This window comes from Xenopus tropicalis, chromosome 1 (assembly GCF_000004195.4).
Source record: "Xenopus tropicalis strain Nigerian chromosome 1, UCB_Xtro_10.0, whole genome shotgun sequence".
Classification (NCBI taxonomy): domain Eukaryota; kingdom Metazoa; phylum Chordata; class Amphibia; order Anura; family Pipidae; genus Xenopus; species Xenopus tropicalis.
This window is the reverse complement of record NC_030677.2, coordinates 112,258,718-112,280,772: the sequence shown is the minus strand read 5'-3', so window position 1 is coordinate 112,280,772 and position 22,055 is coordinate 112,258,718. Positions and strand designations below refer to the sequence as shown.

The 22,055-nt window shown below is 40.1% G+C and overlaps 1 protein-coding gene across 1 annotated transcript; it reads right to left on the bottom strand.

Moving 5' to 3' along the window:
• Positions 1-2,439: 2,439 nt before the first annotated feature.
• slc35e1 (solute carrier family 35 member E1) lies at positions 2,440-13,106 on the bottom strand. The gene is given in 6 exon segments (NM_001016384.2): positions 2,440-3,806; positions 3,992-4,237; positions 6,426-6,551; positions 6,969-7,106; positions 10,011-10,081; positions 12,685-13,106. Coding segments are annotated over 6 exon segments (1,158 nt in total). The 5' UTR covers positions 13,040-13,106; the 3' UTR covers positions 2,440-3,584.
• Between the last annotated feature and the right edge of the window lie 8,949 nt (positions 13,107-22,055).

The following is a 22,055-nucleotide window of genomic DNA, read 5'->3' as shown; positions in this document are numbered from 1 at the left end:
TTCATTATATAAAATACAGTATTTCTAGCCATATTAATTTTTTATGTACACACACACACACATTCATACACATGCTATATACTGCCTGCTTATATAAAAAAAAGAAACCCTGCAACCTTGGAAGGATTTGCTAATTTTCTAAAGACTGTTGGTTCATTGCTTCATTAGCTTTGGATTTTTGGTTGTAAAACTGCATACACAAACTCATCCATTATTATCCTTTATATAGTGCAAAGATATTCCACAGCACCTATTTTCACTTCACTTCCTAATGTTTTTAAAATTGATTAACCTCTTCCAATTAGGATATTAAAAGGCAAAAGCAATCCTTTGTTTTGGGCCTACAACAAGCAATCAGCATCAGTGAGAGAAATTCATAGACATTTGTTTGCCTTGCAAAATTTCTTTCTGCATTTCTTTTAGCTCTTTGCACATTAAAATGCTGGTAAGGAAATCGGCGTGAAGGGCAAAGAGATGTGTTCATACAGCCATGTAAACTTAACCAATAGATTACACGAGGTAGAGTGGGGTAAATAATAGCCTATTCCTCAATTCAGGGCTACAAATAGCTAATATTTATGCAGATGTAATGAGTTATTATTTTGCCGCCACCAGGAAAAACTGAAAGTTAACATTAGCAATAACTCCGAGGCAACTAAAAAAAGTTGTACTAGAAATTGTTAGCTGCCAAACTACAACTCCCAGTATGCCTTGGGTGGATAAATGAGGAAAAAACAAAAATATTAGGTTAGCACTGCCTGACAGATCACTGCAAGAAGAGAAGTAAAAGATACCACATTCTAGCAAAGGTGGGTGCATCAGCTATTCAACCCATTCCTGTTTACCAAACCCTATATGCCCCCAATATAAACACAGAACAGAATGTCACTGCATAAGCTGCTGCAACTTGATGTTTCATAACCCATGAGTATTCTGTTAAGTGCTGGCAGAGTTCTTGGATAAAGGTAGAAAGTGTAGTGACAACAGTAAAAATTGCAGTCTGGCATTCTTGTCAAAGGGCAAGTTACTTGTAAAGGATCAGTTCTGCTGCTTGTTCTGGACTGTAGGATACACGGAGGGTAGCCTAAGGACTAGGTTTAAGCTTGTCATGCAACAGAGAAAGGTTTTTGTAGGATGTTACAAAATCGAACCCCCCAGCTGTACTGCACGTTGGATTAGGTCAGATGTGCGCACCCAAATAAAAGTGAGGTGCAGGTACACTGGAGGCAACCCATTAAGTGGCTCCAAGAAAATATAAAAAATATGTAATAGGTGCCACGTACTCCAAAAGTCAAAAGAAAAAATAATTTAAGTCAAAAAGCAAAATACACAATAGGAAAAAAGCAAGTTGGATCAGATGGTGGGTTTTGTATATGCATCTATATCCAAGAGTCAATTTCAGTAAGAGTAAAAAGTCTTATCAGATTTCATCATTGGGTTCAAACGCAGCATGCAGCATTCCCTTCTGCCACTGCATTGGTTGGCAATGATTTTTATGTAATTTACACATCAGGATTTCACTATCAGACCCATTATTTTTTAACCCAGGCAACTACATCCAACTTGTAGCATGCAATCTGTCAATCTGGCACCATCCTACACAACAGTCCATGTAGTTTAGTGATAAAATAAATGGAACAACCCCAGCCCAGAAATCAGCTGTGCTGATCCTTAACAAGTAAAACAACCAGCAGTTCCTAAGGATTTCTATGTACAGTAAGCAGAGGTAAAGCAGAGAAGGGAAGAGTGCACTGTAAAGGACCACAGTTTTCAAGATAATACATTAAAAAAAAAAAAAAATAAGTATACTGAAGATAGGTCTGGGGTCTTTTCTTGGTGGGGGGTGCCTGGTGTACTTTTACTTTACAACCTCTAACTCCTACCTAAAGAATTTGAAGTGAATGACCTTAAGCTAAGTGAAACAAGTTGACACAAGTGTGATACTTTCTAAATGGGAACAAGTAGCTTTAATATTGGCCATACCACCTACTCCCTTACCACCCAGCAAACTGTGGAAGAAACTGTCTCTCAGCACTAAGGCTCAAGGCAAAAGGGCAAGGTGAAAGAGTAGTGCTCAAACATGCCTGATGAATTTGTCATTTGTTTTAATGGAACCCCTATGACAAGTAGTTACAGACCAAATTTGGCCATATTCTGTGCTGATGTCTGGTGTTTCCCATTAAAACTAATGAAAGGCTCCTTGGAAGAATTTAGATGGAACTGCCAGTGGAGAATATGCCTGTATGTCATGAGCTTATAATATCTGAATTAAACATCTCCAATAGGCACCCCCAACTACAAAAAAAAATATAGTCCAAAACAACCAACTAGTTGTGCCTAAAATGAGCAGTACCAGTTAGCAAAAACTTTTACATTCATAACATTAAGGTAATACACATGCACTCCTACCGCCCAAGAGCACTACAATGTGACAGCCAATATAATTCAAAAGAGCTTTATTGGGTGGAGGCAGTGGCATAACTGGAACTTTCTGGGCTTATAGGTTACCCCAAACCAACAATTTTGCTCGCCTTTAAAACTTCTGTACTCCAAAGAGTAACTGGGTTAGCTGTACCAATTTCTACACTCCCTCACACAAGCTCTATGCGTAATGGAGCACAAGAATTGTATTTTGTTCACTGTGAGACATCATTCACTTTACGACAGCTAGGTTGGTATGGTTTGGATTGTTTAATTAGACATTTAAGGGGCTCTTTAAAGTTTCCAGTTATAGAAGTAGTGCAACTACACAGGGCTTCTCTGAACACATGGAACTTTTCTTTAGCATAAACCTATCATAATTTATTTTGAAGACTTCAGTGTAAGGTTGGCAGGTTAAGATATCACAATACAGGTTTCCCCCTTTTATTTGACAAGCGATATCTGCTCAACTTGCCAAACCACTACGCAGCATGGATCTATTTCAATACTACAAATTTCTAATTGTAAAATACTTTTTTATGCTCTTTGTAGTCCCAAAAACAGTGATTACGGCTTAGCAGCCATTTAATGGCTGTTTCAAGCACAACTATACAGGCTTACAGAGGACTTGTATGTACAGTTTTAAATTAAAAGACACTTTTTTGGCCATCATTTTGTTTAGTCCTGAATAGCATGATGGCCATAAGGGGATTTGAAGTTAAATACAGCAAGAACCTTTAAGAAAAGATAGCAGGGTAGGGCTGAGTAGACAACATTAAAAACACATGCAAATTGGCAGACAACAATGATTCCAGGATAACCAGGCAAAGCCAGGAGAAAACAGCCTTGCTGATGTGAATCTGACATGATTAACACATATCCTGCTGTTATCCATCAGTTCAAAATATCGTATTCCAGCAGCAGATATGAACTGGTCTCCAAATACATAGTTGAGCCATATTTTGTAAAACATAAGAGCGGATCTTAAAGTTGAACTTCCAAAGCGGTCTTCTTTGCTTCTTAAAATTGTAGGAATTCCCAGCATGCTATGACTTAGCCAGAGATCAAAGGCATGACAAATTTAGACAAGGGGCATTATTTGGATCAGCTGGAATGGGTGAAGAGAGATAAAGACAGCGCTTTGTAAAATGCAAGTGTTTGCTTTAGACATCATAGCGGTTGTGTGCTGTGGGGTGACTCTGCCTACTGTACTGAAAGTGGTCAGTAAGCACATTGGTCCGACCATATTGGTAATCCCTTCCAGGTGAGAAGGTGGCCATGCCATTCTGCTGCTTCTCTGGAGGCCCGTGGTGATGATCCTGGAGCTCGCCAGATGTAACTGGAAGGAGCTGCTTCTTTGCTTCTTGGTTTGCATCATATTTTGCCTGGGGTAAAAAAAAATTGTTGGTTTAAAGAAGCTACTACAAACTACAAACTTTCCCTGAAGCTTACTTTGGTGCACCAGTAAAAGTAACCACATGGCTCTGTAACAAATAGAAATATTTATTCCTCTATGTGCACAAAAAATTGCATTGCAAGAAAACAACCTGATAGTTTTACAGATACCCACCTTATTATAGAGGAAAACACCAAGTATGGCAGTCATCATGCCTAGGACGTTGGTGCCAGTAACAGGATTACGAAGCATAATGAGTGAAACTGTGATGACCATGATCCTCTTGGTTGCATTGGCTACTGAGTAACTGAGAGGGCTAATCAAATTCAGGATGCTGAAGGCAATGAGGTTTTGAGCAAAGTTGCAAGTGCCACTGATCACAAGTAAGAGGAGTGTCCATGGCCACTGTGATACAGAACTCTATGAGAGAAATAAAGGGGTTGGGGAGGTGAAAAATTGAAAGGATTAATAAACTGAAAAAAATCAATTAGTTGAGTTTTCTTTGTACTGGTTGCAAAATATGTTAAAGTAGATATCAGCCAGAATGTCCTTCAGCACTTGCCTTTTGGATACATAAAAATGATAATAATTAGGTTATTAGGTAACTATAAAGGAAAACTAGAGAACTAAAATTTTAAAGAAATAAGTATTTCAAGAAGCCCATTTAAACATCAGTAAAAGCATAAAATAAATCATTATGTGAGAACATACTCCTTATTTGGAATACATCAAGAACTGGAAAGTGAGAGAATAAATCCTGTACCCTCAAGTGCTGCTTTTATTTACATAACCTTTTAAAACTATTTGCTATAAGTCTTGAAGGATAAGAAGCCATAATATTAATAATATTTTTTCATCCATAATAATTACAGCAACACATTAGCAGTTTCCGGGGCTATGTTGGCCATTAGTAGCATTGAAGTTTAGACACAACACACTATGGAAATGTATTTTATAGACTTGTATGCTAACAGCTACGCTGCTAACTCCTTATCCAACTGTCCAAGGAGCAAACAACACTTAAAAACCATAGCCCAATAAGTCACTGAATGTCACAAGTCATGTACTGCATGAGGGTAAATGTCAAATTCAAAATACAGTGAGTTTTTCTATCCATATCCTTTGTTATGTGCAAGTTATGCATAAAAGAAAACATCCCCAATAAAGACTGCAGCACACGTCATCTTCCTATGGCTATACATGTGCTATATACAGTAGAAGGTTAAAGTAAAAATTACTTTCCAGTGCTGTTGAAAAATAAATGCAATTTCATTTTCTTTCAGGATGTTTTACACATACACATATGCCTTTATATATTAAAGCTTCCGTGACACTGGTGTTCAGCAATGCCTCAGGGCTAAAAGAAAAAAAGGTCTCCCCCAGTTAAGTAGCAATTAAGGATAAGGCTCATAGCACATAAGGGCAGATGGACTTACCTTTTACCACCTGTGGTCAGCCAATCGACTGAAGGAAAATCATGCGAGTTCCTGATTCCTAGGGATGCACCGTATCCAGGAATCGGTTCAGCAGGGTTCGTATTTGGACGAATCCGCAGTCCTGGCTGAACTGAATCTTAACTAGCATATGCTAGTTAGGAATTGGAATGGTTAAATGTTGCCGTGTAAACACAGAAGTGGAAAGTTTTTTGCCATTTAACCCTTCCAAGTCCTAATTAGCATATGCTAATTAGGACTAGGTTCTGTTTTCGGCTGAATCCCTTACAATGGATTTAGGGGTTCGGCCAAACCTGAAAAAAGGGGTTTGGTGCATCCCTACTGATTTCACCTGATTTTTTAGCTAAAACCTGCTAAGCTTAGAATTTTTGTAAAAACTTTTTGCAGCGATCCAGTGCAATCGCTGAAAAACGAAGCGACAACTGGAATTCAAAAGTTTTCCTTCAATCAGTTACTGGACCATGGATGGTCAAAGGTAGCCCCCTGGCCATCGTTTTCAGACAGCAGAAAAGCCCCAGAACCTTGCATGTGTCGGTCACTTCCCTTAATAGATACTGCATGACAGTGGTAACAGGAGGGACTCTGGCCAGAAAATGTGCATTTGAGTATGCATCACATGTGCCATAAGGCTAAATAGATATTATAGGGGATGAATAATAGAAGAGGAATACAAAATTACATAAATGTTAAATACACTTCAAGTCCATGTGCGGCTACATGCTGAAGACATGAATTAATAGAATGCTTTGTTCTAGTGCAACATGTTTTCTTTAATTTTTCCATAGGCAATTGAAACTGATATTGGCTCTGAATCATCAGACACTTCTTCAGACCATGACACAATTAAAGGGACAGTAACACATAAAAATGCCTCACAATGTTTAACATTTACATGTTTATTATTATTTTTACTTTCTAAGACTCTTACAATAAATAAACATTATAAAACCTAAATGAAAATAATACTTCTGAGATTGAATTAGCAAATATTCTAAAACACTGAAGGATATGTACAGATTTCAAAGCAGATAAAAATGCTGCACGGAAAAAAAGTTAGTAGTCATTTAGGTTTACTATACTGATAGTGCCAAATATGCTAGAAATGGAAAATACGCACACTTCTACAGAGCTGAAAAATACCCAAATACCCTTACCAAGTCACTCTCCACCAAGAAGGAAGAAAGGTCTAGAAGCACCCAGGTTGGTATCATGAAAAAAATGGCGTGACAGCCCAGGAGGTTCAGTAATCGTAAATGGTGTATCCGAGAGTCCCGCAAGACCTAGATTTCATGAGAATTAAAAAAAAAAAAGTGTTAAATGAAAAGTGACATATGATACTGTATGCCCATCTGTACCCAGCATAAGAAATAAAAGTACAAGGCACAGAAAAAACCCAGACACAAAAAAAGTTACTTTGACAGTCTGACTAATGAAATCATATGATCAATGTTGAAGGGAACAATGGGAGCAACAACAATCTGGACATAGATATACAAAATTTGAGCATAAAAGACCCCATGATATTTTTCATAACCTTTTTCTGTAGAAGCCTTAACTGCTTACTTGGAAAACAGTATGGCAGCATTCACCTAACTTTAAATATGCAAATAAAATTTAAAAAGCTTAATTATAAAAAAATAGAACTGTTTCCTTTTAAAAGTATTAACAGAATGCTCTAAACACCTATCTGTGCTAACCTTTTTGGAGAAAATGTTTTGTAGAGAAAAACAGAGGGTGGCGGCTAATGCACTGATCAGACCCCACATGTCAAAGGAGATCTCAGTTACTGTTGCCAGCAAAACACCTCCAATAATAGGGACGAGAGACAGATAAACCTGAAAAATAGAGGAAAAAAAAATATTAATTTAATAATGTGAGAAATATTATAAGCATACAGTCCAGGGCATTATACAGTGGTTCTTGAAGTTTCTGAGACACTTAAAATTTTCTAGATTTTTACATGAATGTGATCTAAAACATAATCTGATTTTCAGGGAAGCAGGTACTTTGCTGCAATGAGGTGAACTGGGAAACTCGCCTTAGGCAGCAGCACCAGTCTTTTGTCTCCTCTAGTGCAGTGCACTATTGCCCTCTCTGCACTAGCGATGCGCCCCCCCCTCCCCTTTCCACAACATTTCAATTGGATTAAGGTCAGGACTTTGACTTATGACCCAGCTTCACAGACAGATGTCTTGACATTTTCCTTTAGAATTTTCAGGTATAGTTCAGAATTCCTTGTTCCCTGTCCAGGCCTAGATGCAGCAAAACAGGCCCAAACCAGAACACTCCCACCACCACATATGGGATAAGGTTTTATCTCCAAATATAAAGTAAAAAAAAAAAAATCTATCACACACACACACATATATATATATATATTTCTTATATGCTAATCCTAAGGATTCACTTACTTTTGCCACACGCAGATGTTATTGGATCATTTTTTTTTTCAATACATGACCAGATATAATAATTTTTGTTTCACTTGCTTAACTAAGTTTTTTTCCATGTACTTTTAGGACATGTTTGAAAATTAGATGATGTTTTAGGCCACAGTCATATAGAAATATAGAATAATTTAAAGGGTTCACAAACGTTCGAGAGCCACTGTACATACCACAAGCCTCCACTCATAAAATATAAATATATTTTAGAATACTTCCTGTGTATTTATACTTTGTAAATATAGTCTGTATAATATATCTTGTTGCTTTAATAGTATTGCTGCCTCATTCCAAATATATACAATTTTCAACCTGTGATCAACTGCAAACAATACTTAGGTATCCGGCACCTTTTCCCCCCCCACCATAACATTCAACCTCTCTTTTGCAATGCTGATTTTCCAGGGCTGGAGCTAGGGGTAGGCAAAAGATACATGTGCCTACAGCCCTAGTCCCAGTCCAATAAATAGTTATTGAAATAAAATTACCTGTATTTAAAAAATTGTAGTCAAAGTCAGAGAATATCATTGACAATAAAGGATTATACAACCTATGGGTGACACACCATATCAAAACTTCAGGTACACAAACAGTTCAAATATTACAAAAAGACCAGAAACACTTTGCAGTATTATATATTCCTGCACTTCCCTCCCTCCTCACGGTCTATAATTGTGTTCCCTGTGCATGAGCATCAGGTCCCCTATTCTGGCGCATACACAAGATTTTGGGATGATGCAAAGCTTGCTCTTAATACCAGTGTCCACAAAATGGTGCCTGCCCACTTGCCATTATTATGAATTCTAGGGATCCATATTTGAATTACTTACACTGTATAGGTTACATTTATTTAAAACTATAGAAAAAGGCCTGTGTTGCCCTGTGCTGGAATGCATGACAGATCTAAGGGCTCTGGCACACGGGGGAGATTAGTCGCCCGCGATTAACTCCCTGTTCGCGGGCAACTAATCTCCCCGAGTTGCCTACCCCTGCCATCCCACCGGCGAACATGTAAGTCGCCGGCGGGATGGCAGACGCGGCGGGGCGATTTCGCGGAAATCGGCAAAAAAGACTCGCGAGTCTTTTTCGTCGATTTGCGCGAAATCGCGCCGCTGCGTCTGCCATCCCGCCGGCGACTTACATGTTCGCCGGTGGGATGGCAGGGGTAGGCAACTCGGGGAGATTAGTCGCCCGCGAACAGGGAGTTAAATCGCGGGCGACTAATCTCCCCCGTGTGCCAGAGCCCTTAAACAAGTAACAACTCTTGTCTGTAAGATCCCTTAAACAAACACACTGGTAGGAACCTTGGCAGAGCAATGAATGTAATTAGATTGTGCTATCTCTCCACTGACCACACAACTAAATACACTACACTTTATAATGGGAGAACAAGAAGGCCCCACCTTTCAGCAGTGCTGATGTGTCAAATATCTTTGCAGCCATTTTCAGGTATGTATAAAGCCTGAGGTAGCAAAGATAAACCTGTTTGTGCAATTATTCTTGCATTATATTGTTAGAAATGTATGACACAAAGTAGTCTAAATGTTTCCTGTGTCACACTGTCCAGGAGAACTGAGGGAAATTAAAACTTAAAATATAAACCAATTATATACAGGTATGGGATTGGTTATCCAGAAACCTGTAATCCAGAAAGCTCAAATTTCAAAAAGGTCATCTCCCACAGAGTCCATTTTAATCAAATAATATATTTTTAAAAAAATAATTCTTTTATTTGTACTAATAAAACAGTACCTTGTACTCATTCCTAACAGAGATATAATTAATCGTTATTAAACAATGCAAAATAATGTTTAATGTATAAATACATTTTTAGCATACTATGGTGATCCAAATTACAGAATGACCACCTTTCAGAAGACCCCAATTCCCGAGCATTCTGGATAACCGGTCCCATACCTGTATTAATATTAACTTTTACCACATATCACAGCTAATTTAGTCAGGGACATAACAAGAAAGCCCACTCAGCAAATGCAAAGATGTTAGTGGTAATTCTAACTGCTGCGCAGGTTTAATATATGTGTGCAAAACATAAAACAATTCTTGTGGTGGACCAGCAACCTCTACAGCTGAAAAACACATTAAAATAAGATTACATTAGTGGCTGCTTCTTGTAGTCTGATAAACTGAGTATAATCTCTGGAAGACTTTTTTAAAAATAAAAACTCCCACTGTCCTTTAGTAGCCCCAGTTTCAATACTGGGTGTGTTGGGTTTTTAGACCACTCATGGCTGATGTTGCCAAACCCTGCAAACAGAAATGGCTCCCTCTCACCTTTGTGGTTTGCTTTTCCTTCATTATTATCCGGGACAGTAGCACCACCCATATTGGCATTGTAGCCTTTACTGTAATATAAAAAGAAATACTGATGTCACAAAGGAGAAAAACAGGTGGGTGCCCACTTCAACCTGAACAGATTAAACATATTTCTCAAACTGTACTTTTATTGCATGCTTCAATGCCACTTGCATACAGATTGCCTGTGAGCAAGAGGAACACAAAAACAAATACATGCACACTCATACATTTCCACAAAACGCCTTTCCCATAGTGCAGGTGCCCTTTTCACACCATGGGCCCAGGTTGACTATAAACAACAGTTTAACAACCCTCCCCCCCCCCCCCCCTTTCTTTTGATGAACTTATTAAACTGGGCATATGACTTGCATTGGAGCAGGTCTAGGGGGGGCTGCATCACTAGTACAGGGCGTGCTACACTCCCTGCATTCAAAGAGCAAAATTTCTGCTTAAAAGGGAAATTAAGCTCTTTAACTTACCAGAGGCTCTTACCTTGCCTCATGGGAGAAGAAGCCCTCATTGTGTTAACTGTCTGTGTGTTAGCCATGCCCCCCCACCCCCCTGAGTTTCACTGTAATGCAACCCCACCCTTTCATTGTGAAGTGCTGTATCCTGGAACTTGAGGTCCCTCTTCTTTCCCTAGTAAATGAGCAGGGACACTTCAAGTTCCAGAATCCATCTCTTTACACTGAAACAACATTTAGCAGCCCCCACTCAGTGTACCTTTTCTTCTCTTTTAAGGCACAACAAATAGAGGCTGCACTGCTAAGGAGAATATAAGGCTGCTTGCCTGTGTTTATTTAGTGAAATAACACAGCATTTCAGGGCAAAGCACACTCCTAAGGAAGGGCTCCACTCCCAAAAGTTGTGTAGTTAGGTGATGAGCAGGTCAGACATTTTTCAACATGAATCCAACCCTAACCTACTACTTCCTAACCTGCAGCCAACCCAGCCCTTTATAAATTTATGACCTGCTCCTCATCCCCTCCAATGACTCAAATAGGATGAGCCACCACATGGAAGTGGTTAGCGCTAGTCAAGAGGAGGGGCTCTGCTTGGAGTTTGACCCATCACCTGTCTGACATCACACCTGGGGCTCACCTTCTTGGCCCAAATCCACACGACCTGTGTGTTTCATTTCAACCCATTCAATTACTAGTTTTGATTACTAGTTCTACAGCACACACATACATTCACCGTGCAATATATATCTATATCTATAAAAAGAACCAGGTAAAGGTCCCAGGAGGGACCGAAACGTTGGAAAGCACGGTGAATAAAAAAGATGATATTGATGTGATTCAGTGTACTGGTCCTTTTTATAGGTATTTACATGTTTTGACCTAGCACCCACTTATTGCACCTGTTTAGAGTGTGGACACACAATTTGACATATATATATTCAATTGAAGTCACGGAACTTCTTATGGCTGCCCTGCCTTTCTCCAACAGCCAAAAAATATGTACAAAGAGGGCCTGTGATACCCAAAAGATGTTTTATGGGCTACTATAGTCAACACTTTGGTATCATGTCCTGGTTCCATCTTTAGCTAATCAACCTTATGCTACGTAGGAGGGCCATAACGTGAGTCTAAAGGTCCCCCATACACGGGCCAATTCTAGCTGCCGATATTGGTCCCTTAGACAGATTCGGCAGCGAACCGGCCCGTGTATGGGGACTACCGACGGACCTGCCCGACCGATACCTGGCCTGAAATCGGGCAGATATTGATGGGGCAAGTTAGAAAATCTAGTCGGATCGGGGACCGCATCGGCTCATTGATGCGGTCCCCGAACCGACTACCCCACTGCTGCCAATATAATTTGATCGTTTGGCCCCAGGGCCAAACGATCGAATTAGCCTACACGCTCCCCGATACCCCCCACCCGTAGGTGGGGATATCGGGTGAAGATCCGCTCACTTGGCGATCTCGCCAAGTGAGCAAATCTTAACATGTATGGGCACCTTTAGTGCTATTGCATTTTAAAGTCAAACCTTAAGACATAACCTGAAATTTCTAGTCCCTCCCACAGGCACCTTTCTCCAGGACCAGCCTAAAGGCACCCACAACTCATTTTGACTCAAGGATATACATATAGACCAGGGGCGCCCAGACTTTGTCACCCTCTGATCTACTCTTGCCACCTGACCTCCGTCATGAGATTTACCACAGTTAAAATAGTGCGACTTCAAAAAGAAGTGGCGGGATGTATTCCCACCTCAAGGTCTACCAGAAACTTTAAAGTGATCTACTGGTAGGCCACGATCTACCTTTTGGGCACCCCTGATATAGACTATAGGCATCTACTAACACGCAAAACACTGACATCCATGGCTGACCATTATTAATGCCACCTTTATATAGAAAGGACATTAACACAGAACTAAAGCTCACAACATCATTTCCCTCCCATACAAGTTTAGGAGCCAGTGAACCCCCAAGTGTTTTTGGGACATGTAAATTTACTAACAGAATAAGCACTCCAGATCATCCAACTAAACATCGGAGCTACTTGATAGGGATAGACCCGTGTAGAACTTCTATACCCACAACAGCATATTATTCTTTAATTATCCTGCCGGCATAAGTGCTCCCCAAATTATGTACGCGTCTATTGCGTTCCACGCCTTGCGCCACTCCAGTCTCACCTGTATGGGCATAGGACACCGGCACCTTCCAGATGCTGAAATGTGCAGACACTGAGGCGAAGTACTTGCCGAAGGCCAGCGGGATGATGTACCAGCGGTAATAGCGGGTTGGCAGCTGCGTGTGTGGGACCCCCCAGGCTCGAAGCAGCGGGGGAAGGAAGCAGCATATGGCGAGAATGTGAAACAGGGACACGGTGACCGGGTAAGGGAACCCGTTAAGAATGATCTTGTTCACCACGTTGCCCCCTGAGCTCACGGAATACCAGAGAAGGCAGAGCACGGCCACCCGTACCCCATCACGGACATTACCCGCTTGCCCGGATCCCCCACCTCCTGCCCCTGACACTGCAGCCATTGCCCCCTGGTACCTCCACTCCCCCTCTCGGGGGAAGCCTAGTACCGGACAGGGACACACAAGAGAGACGTGGAAGTGCGGACGTCAAGAGAATGGGAGGGAGGAATAGAGTGTTTTCATATCGCGTCACTTCCGTTTAAGGTTAGCCATTGAAATCCGAGCCTTTCCAACACTTGATTGCTGTAGGAATCCCGCAATACTGTACAGCGTATTTACGGACGGACTGGGGAGTTCTGAAGTATTCGCGTATGTTTTGCACAATAGTGCAATATTAATTTAATGCGATTATCTGGGACTTAACACCTTTTACGCGGTTAAAGCGCTACCAGCACTTTATTGTTACAGCAATAAAACGTGGCGGTGTTCAGGCGTCAGGCTTAGTCCATGGTTTATTGTAGCGAAAATAAGTCCATCATTCGTAAGTATGAGATCCAAAATAAAAGCTCGTTTTGGAAGAGTCAAGGTACTTTGCCCCCTTTTAAGTAATATGAAGTTTATATTGAGTCATTAATTACGAGTGCAATAAAAGCGAACAGGATCGCAGTAACATTAGTTAATGATTGATTGCTAGGGGAGCTGCTCCAGGTGGAGAATCAATGAAGGTGACGTCATTGCTAGAGTGTTCCCACCTGGAATCAATGTAATGACGCGGCACAGCCACTTATTGTTATATTAGCTGGAATAAAGATAGGGGAGTTTCATATTTCGTCACGTGATCGTGTGTCGGCCTATGAAGGAATTACTATAGCGTCTTGCTGCAGAGATGCTATTCTAAAGATACCTGTTTTACATTTGAACAGACAATTTACTATAAATGCACTCAATACTTAATCATCGTACTGAGTTATACGGCGCGTTTAATAAGGCCTTGCATCCGATCATATGTTTTTAAATATTTGTGGAACACCCTTATTCCTTTCTTACGGTACGTTTATTCAACTTCATTGTTCTTACGTTTAGTGTAAATTATTATTAAACTTCGTTGTTCATAAATTATGTAATGTTTGCTTACATTAATTTCATACAGTCTACACACTGTTGAACTTCAGCCCTTGCTCTGGGAGGACCAGCAATTAAAGTGAATAATAAAACAGAAAATAGGGTGCTGCTTATAGGTGTGCATAATGTAATGGAGCAATGTGAAGCAGCAGCTATGATAAGACTTCTCCAGCCAGTTGGCTATGGATCTAGTGCTGCTCCAATAAGGTTTCAAGGTCTAAATTTCAAAACAGGCATAAAAGTAGCCAAAAAATAGCACAATATGTGCAGTAAAAAGTCAAAAATGCCCTTTCAAGCCTGTAGTTTCTACTTTATAAATACTGCCAGTATTAGTTTACAGGAAGACATCGAAGAAATGAATTCAAAAAATTGAATGAACTCCAGACATACCAGCGAGAACACCACATACCTCCCAAAACTGCATTATTTACTGCATGCTTAGCATCATGGCAAAAAATATACAGGTCCACTTTGTAGCCACACCCCCAAATACCAAATTAAGCACTTCATGCCAAAATGAGGTCCCCAAGCATTTCATGACAAGACACAGTTGCTGCCCTAACCATGCTCCTGGTCTCCAAACAGCTGTGCTTTATATAATACAGGGGAATTAAGATTACAATTTCTTACAAAATCTCCCAAGACTTTGACATCTAAAACATTAACCCTTTTACTGCCAGCTGTTTTGGTCAAAGTGGAACTTGTATTTCCAGACAGTTTTTGAACATTTTGCACTTTAGGGGCCTTTCCTCGGGGGGAATTTTAGTTTACCCAGGAAAACAATATATCGTTTTTTTCAGAACAACCTAAGCTTTCAAAATATGGTAGAATTTTTGTGTAATTCCAATTCCGTAACAAGATATAGGCTTCTAAATGTCTAAAAATGCAAAAACAAAATCAAATTTTCCATAATATAAACACACATACTAGAAACCAAAATTATTTTATGCACGAATATACAACTGATTTGGAAAGTCCATGTCTCCTGAATGTGCCAATACCAAATATATGTAGTTTTAAGGAGATTTGTCACTTGTATAGGTCAAAAACTCCCAGCAGTACACTACTAAATTTCCAAAGCACTGCTCCAGAAAGCTGCATACTTTAGATTTCAAGGACAAAAATTCCACTAACAGAAGGTTTATCCCAGAAAATGTACATTTTTGGAAAGAACAGATTCTGGGGAATATAGAATAGGTAGAACTGTCTGTCTACTCCAAACTATCAAGTCGCAATGCTTTCCTAAAGTTATTGGTTATCAAAATTTGTGATTTTTTTAAAAAATTGCTTCAAAGCTTCCAGTCTATAGTATCTTATCTCCTACAGGTCATAAAGTAACCAAATATGAACACCAGGGGTCCACTGAACAGTGATGCCCAATATGTATAGGTTTACTTATGGCATGTAGGGGCCCCAATGTGAACATACCCCCATATGATCTATCATTTCTGTCATTTCAGCTCCTGCAAAATCAACACATTTACATCATTATATGTGGGATAAAGCTAGTAAAAAGTACGCTCACTCCAGAAAGTCATATTTTTGGAAAGTACACATTCCCCCGAATCTAAAATGGGTACCCATGTCTTTCTACTCCAAAGTACCAAGCTGCACAGCTTTTCTAAAGTTAGCAATTTTGATGACATTTCCAAAAATCCCCTCAAAGCTTCCAGTTTGCAGCATCTTATCTCCCACATAGCATTAGGTACCATGATAAAACACCCTGAATTTGAAAGCCAGGGGTCCACTGAACAGTTTGATGCCCAATATGTATAGGTTTACCTAAGTATGTGGCATGTAGGGGCCCCAATGGGAACATACCCCCATATGATGTATCATTTCAGCTCCTGCAAAATCAACACATTTACATCCTTTATGTGGGATAATGCTACAAAAAAAGTACACTCACCCCAGAAAGCCATATATTTTTGGGAAGTACACATCCCCCGAATCTATAATGGGTAAACATTTCTTTTTGCTCCAAAGTACCAAGCTGTAAAGCTTTCCTAAGTTTGCAGATTTATATGACATTTAGAAAATCGCATAAAAATGTTGCAATTTGCCGCATTTCTCTCACAATTTCTTGATAAAGATCAGATAAAGGCAAATCACCCCAAATAGTAACACCTAAGGTCTACTGAACAGTTTGATGCCCAATATGCATAGATATACCAAAGTCTGCGGTATGTACTGAACCCAAAATGAAAATATCGCATAAGGATTTCTCGCCTGCCAGCTCAGCTTTTGCACACAGAGCCCCTGTCAGTGTATTATGTGCCGAAACTTCCCCTAACTGTACAGAGACCCCCACAAAACCATATATTTTTGGAAAGTACACATTCTGACAAATCCAACAAGGGTAAAGAGTCTTTTCTACAGCAAAGTACCAATCTGCAAAGCTTTCCTAAAGTTATTGGTTTTTATGACATTTCAGAAAATCGCCTAAAAATGTTGCAATTTGCCGCATTTATCTCACACAATTTCTTGCGTACAAAGGCAAGTCACCCCAAATAGGAACACCTAAGGTCTACTGAACAGCTTGATGCCCAATATGCATGATATATCAAAGTCTGCGGTATGTACTGACCCCAAAATGAAAATAGCGCATATGGATTTCTCGCCTGCCAGCTCAGCTTTTGCACACAGAGCCCCTATATATATTTTTGGAAAGTACACATTCTGATGAATTCAAAATAGGTAAAGTTATTTTTATACACCAAAGTTACACCTGGCAAAGCTTCGCTAAAAACAGATTAGGAACACTTATACAGGGATAAAATGCGATCGCGTCTGCTGCTTCCAGAAGGGTCCTGCGACGATCGCTTCGCAGGACCCTCATGACAGCCCTCCTGGCTTGTTGCCCAGGGGGGCTGTCATCGCTAGAAACATGTGCCGCCGCTGCAGAGAGAAGACTTTAAATTCCGACGACGTATGGGACACGTCGTTGGCATTTAAGCCCTTTTACTGCCACGACGTATCCCATATGTCGTTGGCAGTAAAAAGGTTAAAGTAACAATCCCAAACCATGGGCTAGGTGAAAAACAAAATCATACATATGGGTGTGTTAAACTACAACTTAACAATCACAAGATATCTTGAGTGGTAAAGGTGGCTATATACAGGCAGATTTTAGCTGACAATTCAGGTCCCTTTAGACCAATTCGGCAGCTTATCTGCCGGGTATGGGCACCCCCGAGAGGCCTACCTGGCCTAAAATTGGCCAGATCTCAGTCGGCAGGTTTGATTTTCTGTCAGATCAGGGACTGTATTGGCTCATTGATGTGGTTCCTGATCCAACAGCACCTATGCCCACCTTTGTAATTCGATCGTTTGGCCCTAGGGCACTTAGCGCAATATCGCCCACCTTTAGGTAGGCATTGGTGGCCTTGCCAAACAAACAAATCTTTCCGTGTATGGCCATCCTAAAAACTGACAACCTTGTGCTCTAGGCATTTATTGACATTATGGCTGCAACAAGGTTGGTAAAAACTATTGGCTAATGTTGCCTTTGTCGAGAAATGCATAAAACCGTCAAGACAGGTGAGTTTTAGGGCAATAACATAGGGTGTTATTGTTGTCCATTTTAAATATGTTGACAAAATGGTTAAAATTCCTTGCGATTGGCAAGCATTGCAATCGCTGTAAGTCAGGCCTGCTGTTAGATGCCATTGACAGTCAATATTTATTGGGCTGGTAGGGGGGCTGTTTTTGCCTGTACATTCCTGAAATGCCAGGGCCTATGTTGAATCCCAGTCCAAGCCTGCTGTAGGTACATCATATTGCATAAACAAAATACATTAGGAAGCATTTTCAATTATGTAATTTGATCGACAAATCTTGGCTATTTTAATTGCTTGACATTAGCATTATGCTACACTTTTGACAACATTTAAAGACTATATTGTCTGTCATCTGAAAATATGTATTTGTACATTTACACTCAAAAAAACGGTTACCAAGGAAACTAGCATTGAAGCTGGAGAAATGCTACATATTCCATTAAGCAGGGCTATCCAGCTCAAGGCCCACAGGCTGGGGTATAGCTCTACACTGGTGTAGACAGGATATTCTCGGACTACTCAGTAGATCAGATTAGCTCTTTAAATGAGTGAATTATTTGGAAACAGCTGACCAGGGTATTAATTACAATCTGATAACCACACAATTTTCTTATTCAAAATACACCTGCCAGACCGCTTGCCCAGCTAACAAATCTTTGATCATAAAAGAGTAGCAGGGCGTGCGCTGTGGTACCCACAGAACTAGTATTGTCACTTTGCTTTAACACTGGCCATGTGTATTATCCCCATGCTACACTTAGGGTCAGACTGGCCCACCAAGAAAAATCTTAGTGCGCCCCAACCTTGTTTGGCCCTGCTACCTGCCCCAGCCACCACCACTCCCTTCTCACTTTGCCATTAAAAAATTGGCAGGTTTGATTTTCCTATTGGATTAAGGACTGCACGGGCTCATTGATGTGTCCTTGGCCCAATGGCCCATGTACCAGCCGTTTTCATTTTAATGTTTGGGCCTAGGGCCAAACAACTGAATTAGCCCAATATAGGTGGGCACATTGGGAGACTATCCGCTCGTTTGGCAGCTCTAACCAAAAAATAGCTTTATTTACAAGTTAATATGCATTTCAAGTAGTTAAATTAACCTCTCTACAATTTAATCCAGCAAGTCCTGTTCTAAGGCTAATGCCACACAGGCGTATTCTTGGCTTGCTGAGAATATGTCCCGCTACTGTAAGTTCAGCCTACCTTGTGCCTGCACCCGAATGAATGGAATACGCTCGGGTGCAGGCACATGTAGCTGATATCCACCAAAAAATGGCAGATATCGGCTTTGTGTACCTGCACCCTAGCGTATTTCATTCATTCGGGTGCAGGCACGGGTAGGGGCATTTTTGAGAGTATGGAGCATATTATTGGCAAGCCTAATGTAGCCTTGCTTCAGTATATCATGATCGAATGTGCCACGACTGAAACAAATTTTAATACATTGCCTGTGTATTATTTTATTAGAAAAATCACAAGATCCATGGCCATTTAGCCATAGTTTTACATATGTACAGGGCACAGAATTGAAAGTTGATGTTTCTTTCAGGGGCATATTTTCAGGGGCATACATGACTGCTAGCATTGAACAAAGCTAACATAATATTACTAATATGCATTTAAAGGGCAAATCAAATTTAACAGGGGGCTATTCACTTACCTTAGACCCCAGACAAGCTCCTTTTTCTGAAAAGTTCACTAAACAGGCTACTTCCCTTTGAGCACTGCACTACCATCTATGCTGATGTACCTTTGAACACTTTACTGTCTTAGACACACAAGCACAGAAAAGTAAAAATCAGAGCTTTAAAGTTTAGAATTTGTAATTTATTGCAGTGCTGTCCAACTAGCAGCTCCACCCCCACCTATCTGGCTGCTGTGACTGCTTACCTTTGTGTACGACTTAAAGGAACAGTAACCCTAAAAAATAAAAATGTTTTAAAATAATTAAAATATAATGTACTGTTGCCCTGCACTGGTAAAAGTTGTGTGTTTGCTTCAGAAAGACTACTGTAGTTAATAGAAATAGCTGTTGTGTAGCCATGGGGGCAGCCATTTAAAATGAAAAAAGGAGAAAAGGCACAGGTTACATAAGAAGATAACAGATAAACTGTGTAGAATACAATGGGAATCTGCTACTTATCTGTTATCTGCTTAGTAACCTGTGCCTTTTCTCCTTTTTTCAATTTAAATGGCTGCCCCCATGGCTACACAACAGGGTATTTATATAAACTGTAGTAGTGTTTATGAAGCAAACACACAACTTTTCCCAGTGCAGGGCAATAGTGCATAATAGATTAATTATTTTTATACACTTTCATTTTTTGGTGTTACTGTTCCTTTAAAGGTCCCTTAGACCGATTCGGCAGCTAATCGGCCCGTGTATGGGGACTACCGATGGGCCTGCCCGGCTGATATTGGGCCTAAAATAGTCTAGATTATGATTGGGCAGGTTAGAAAATCTAGTCGGATCGGGGACCGCATCGGCTCGTTGATGCGGTCCCCGAACCAATTGCCCCATTGCCTCCAATATAATTTGATTGTTTGGCCCCAGGGCCAAACTATCAAATTAGCCTACACGCTCCCTAATATCGCCCACCTGTAGATGGGGATATCAGGTGAAGATCCGCTCGCTTGGCGATCTCGCCAAACGTGCGAATCTTAACGTGTATGGGCACCTTTAAATGGTATCAATACTGAGATTAACTGGCGCTGCATTGTTCACACCTCAGATTCTGCAACCTTTTTACTTTTCACCTTTGGGGCACTTTGCAGGGCAAATTCAAACAGAAGATAAAAAAAAATTCAAGACAAAGTAAGCCTCACCTATCATTTATAGCCTGTTTTGGGGAAAATTAAATATTAAAAATGTGGTGTTACTGTTCCTTTAACCTTATACAAAGGAACTATCAAATGAAGCAGGAAGGGTAATGGCATACATTAACCATTTTACGTTTTGAATACCAGTAATCTAGTTACATGGCACAAACACTGCTCTCATTCTACAAATTTAAGGCAGTTTCTCATCTAGTACACCAAAACGCCAATGGAATGTCCAGCAAAAATCATGTCCCGTGCAGAGGCTTACATATGGAGAAACTCTGCAACAGAAGGAATTTATTTTTGGGCAGCTAGCACTGCAGTAGGGCTCTTTAGACTATGTGACGGATAAATAAAAGGCGACTGCAAATCTACAGGTGTAGGATCTGTTACCCAGAATACCCCAGGACCTGGGATTTATGATTACGATGTCAGAGGTTCATTAAGACTGCCATCCATTTAGGGGACACAATACTTTGGCCAGAAAATGCTATGAGAGGACTATGCTGCCCACATGAGTTTGGTCACTCACATGCACGTAATGTGAGAGCAAGGACACTCCTCATTTGCATATTTAAGAGTTCAAACTTGGCTGCCTGATCTAGAACTCGCTAGGAGCACTTTCTGCCAAAACTAGCTCAGATATTTAAGGCCACACCTAGTTATGAGCGTGGTAAGCAAATTATTGTAATAAAATAACAAGCAATTTAAAGGAAAGGTCCCAAGTACATTAATCTTGACCCACAACGGTGAGGGTATTTTGCTACTCCCAATGTAATGACAAATTGTCTGAAATCCCATGTCACCTCCATAAAGTAAATTGTGACAGGCAAATTGTTGAATTGTTGAGTAGTTGTGTTAAACGGTTTCTCGAAGGTATCATGTAAATAACACTTATTGCTTATAGCAGTAATTCTTAATGCGTTGAAACATTAGTCATATGGTTTATTGTGGAATGCAGCTATCTGTTCACATAGCAAAACATCCAAACTACTGTGTCACTGACTGCAATATAAGTCATGGCAATTTATGCAGTGTTGCAGTCTAATAACAGTAATGACAGCACAGAGGAACATCGACCATACCAACAACCTTTAAAAAGGATACCGTAATTATCAGATTTTTTGTTTTACTAATCATGTTTTTCATAAATCAAACCACAGATGATACAATTTTATAGATTCTTCATGATATTAGGTGAAAAGCACTGCAGTAACAAAATTCTGCTAAAAGCCTTTGTAAATAAAGACTCAATACAACCATCACAGCCAAGCCTCATCTTGTGGTTAGCACCCCAGCTGCGAAGGAGCTTGTTACATGTTAGTAGCATTGTGCAGCTACCTTGATTGGTAGAAACCCATTCCACGGGTCTCATCTTTACATAATAAAGTTGTGCCATATATGATTTTTTTTTTTTTTCTTCAAAACAGACATTCTATGTCTAGTTGTCCCTTTTGTCTGTCCCTCCTGCATACCATAAATGTGGGTCACAATTAGGCACATTAGCCCCTTGCCCAAGTATTATAGTAACTATGCTTATAATAATAGTGATGACTGCTTCCAGACACTGTCACTGACAATGATCATTTAAACAAAGATATAAGGAGAGGAAGTGGAGCTCCAGTTACATTTTTTTT